General features: G+C 56.6%; 1 protein-coding gene across 1 annotated transcript; it reads right to left on the reverse strand.

Moving 5' to 3' along the window:
• Positions 1 to 204: 204 nt before the first annotated feature.
• On the reverse strand, positions 205 to 802 carry VDBG_04488 (predicted protein; the record flags this gene model as incomplete). Its single annotated transcript, XM_003004836.1, has 2 exons — positions 205 to 651; positions 797 to 802. The coding sequence occupies 2 exons, from the start codon at positions 800 to 802 to the stop codon at positions 205 to 207; spliced, it is 453 nt and encodes a 150-aa protein (XP_003004882.1).
• Between the last annotated feature and the right edge of the window lie 955 nt (positions 803 to 1,757).

Below are 1,757 nucleotides of genomic sequence, written 5' to 3' on the forward strand. Positions count from 1 at the left end.
TCGGAGCCAATGCTGGCTATCTTCTTGCGACGGAGTCTGACGCGCTTGGCAACTTAGAGATGAGGTAGTGGCGTAATGATACAATTTCAGGGTAATACTGCCGAAGCAGAGCGTGCTTTACGGGATTGGCGGTGGCATGGATTCTGGCTTTCTTTAGCGGGGGAGGTCTTTCGTGGCTCGCGCCTTTGTCTTCACCGACCCTCTTCATCCCAGCTCGGACGGCGGTTGCCATCGAGGCATTTGTCGGTGGGCATTGGAGGGTACAGAATTGTTGAGCGTTGTCGAGCGAATCGTCGGTGAGGCCAGGTAAAACAACGCCACGGCGATTGGACTGACTTCCCACGATTCGACACCAGGCGATTGGTACAGGCGATCAACGCGTTTGGCTGACGTCGCAATTGGCTCACAACGCGTCGGCTCGGCGCGGGTGGTGATGAAGGAGCGCGATGCCTGTCCAGTTGTTGAGTCGATCAAATGGGTGTGGGATGTGGCAGCGCGGACTCGAGACGGAGGCAGCCAGTGGCGCGCAGTGTGGCTCACGGTTGGCCCAGGGCCTGAAACGACATTTAGGCCCATATTCAGACCGGCAAAGCGTGCGCTAGAGAGGAGCTCGGGCTCTCGGCAACCGCCAATCTTGGGGCAGTCCATGCGCTAAAGGGGTTTCCGGTTAGGCACATGAGCGGTGCTCCTGAGCGCAAGGGGAGGCTGACTGGGTGGGGTGGGGGGAGAGGGGGTCCTGACATCAGTTCGAATGTGATGCTTCTGGTGCTTCTTTCAAGTCTCTTGCTTGTCTTACTGCCATGCCAACATTTCATGTCGTGCCTGTTTCTCGTGCCTGGATGCAACTTTCTAGACAGTTCATGCCGGGCCCTGTGCTCATCGAGGCCTCAGGTGGTTCTTGCGGTTGGGACGCACGTTTGGTGGAAAGCCCTGTCTCTTCTGTGTACCATCAACACAAAGGCTCCCTCACTCTTGCTGTGCCCCCAAGGCACTTCCTCCTCTGACCGTTCCACGGGCGGTTGGACCGACTGACACTGCATAGCTGCAGTGATCTGCACATACTGTACAGCCAGTACCTACGTTTGCTGTCACAGTCGCAAGCAGCGGGCGACGAGGGGGTAGGGGGCTTCGGGGGTGGAGCGGGACCATCCGACATGAGTATCGGTTTTGAATCAGCAGAAGCAACGAATATCGAGGCAAAGAAAAATCCTGCACCACCTCACGGTTCTGCCACCTGACCAAGAAGATTTTGACGACAATTTAATCTTTTGCCGGCTTTCCAGTCCACAGAGTATTCGCTTCTGTCAGGTTACGAGTTACGCGGTGAATGACATGGGAAGGCAAGGCACTGAATTGGGGCTTGTTCGCGCGCCGGGCCAAGCCTGACCCACCAGTGTTTAGTACAGAAGCCCACCGTTGCCCACCTTCCCTTGTCGTCGATGGGGCCCTCACCGGGCGCCAGTGTGCTAGCGTCTTGATGATTGCGCCTGCTCCCTGCTGTTGTCGCTGCTGCTGCTGCTACTACATACTCTTGCCGTCGGTGATACTGCTGCTACCTGCCTTGCCTCTGTTTACCAATGCCCAAGGTACCCTGACCCTTCCTTGGTAGGTGAGTACATACCTGAGGCAAGTACGTAGGGGGCCTACCTGCTTCACAACCACGTCGTCTCTTCTTCAGTCCTGCTCGGCTCTTGCTTCCTTTTAAACCGGTTCTTCTTCATAAAACCCTGGGCAGCATCGTGCACTGCAAGCCCCAT

Source organism: Verticillium alfalfae, genomic scaffold (genome assembly GCF_000150825.1).
Source record: "Verticillium alfalfae VaMs.102 supercont1.5 genomic scaffold, whole genome shotgun sequence".
Lineage (NCBI taxonomy): Eukaryota > Fungi > Ascomycota > Sordariomycetes > Glomerellales > Plectosphaerellaceae > Verticillium > Verticillium alfalfae.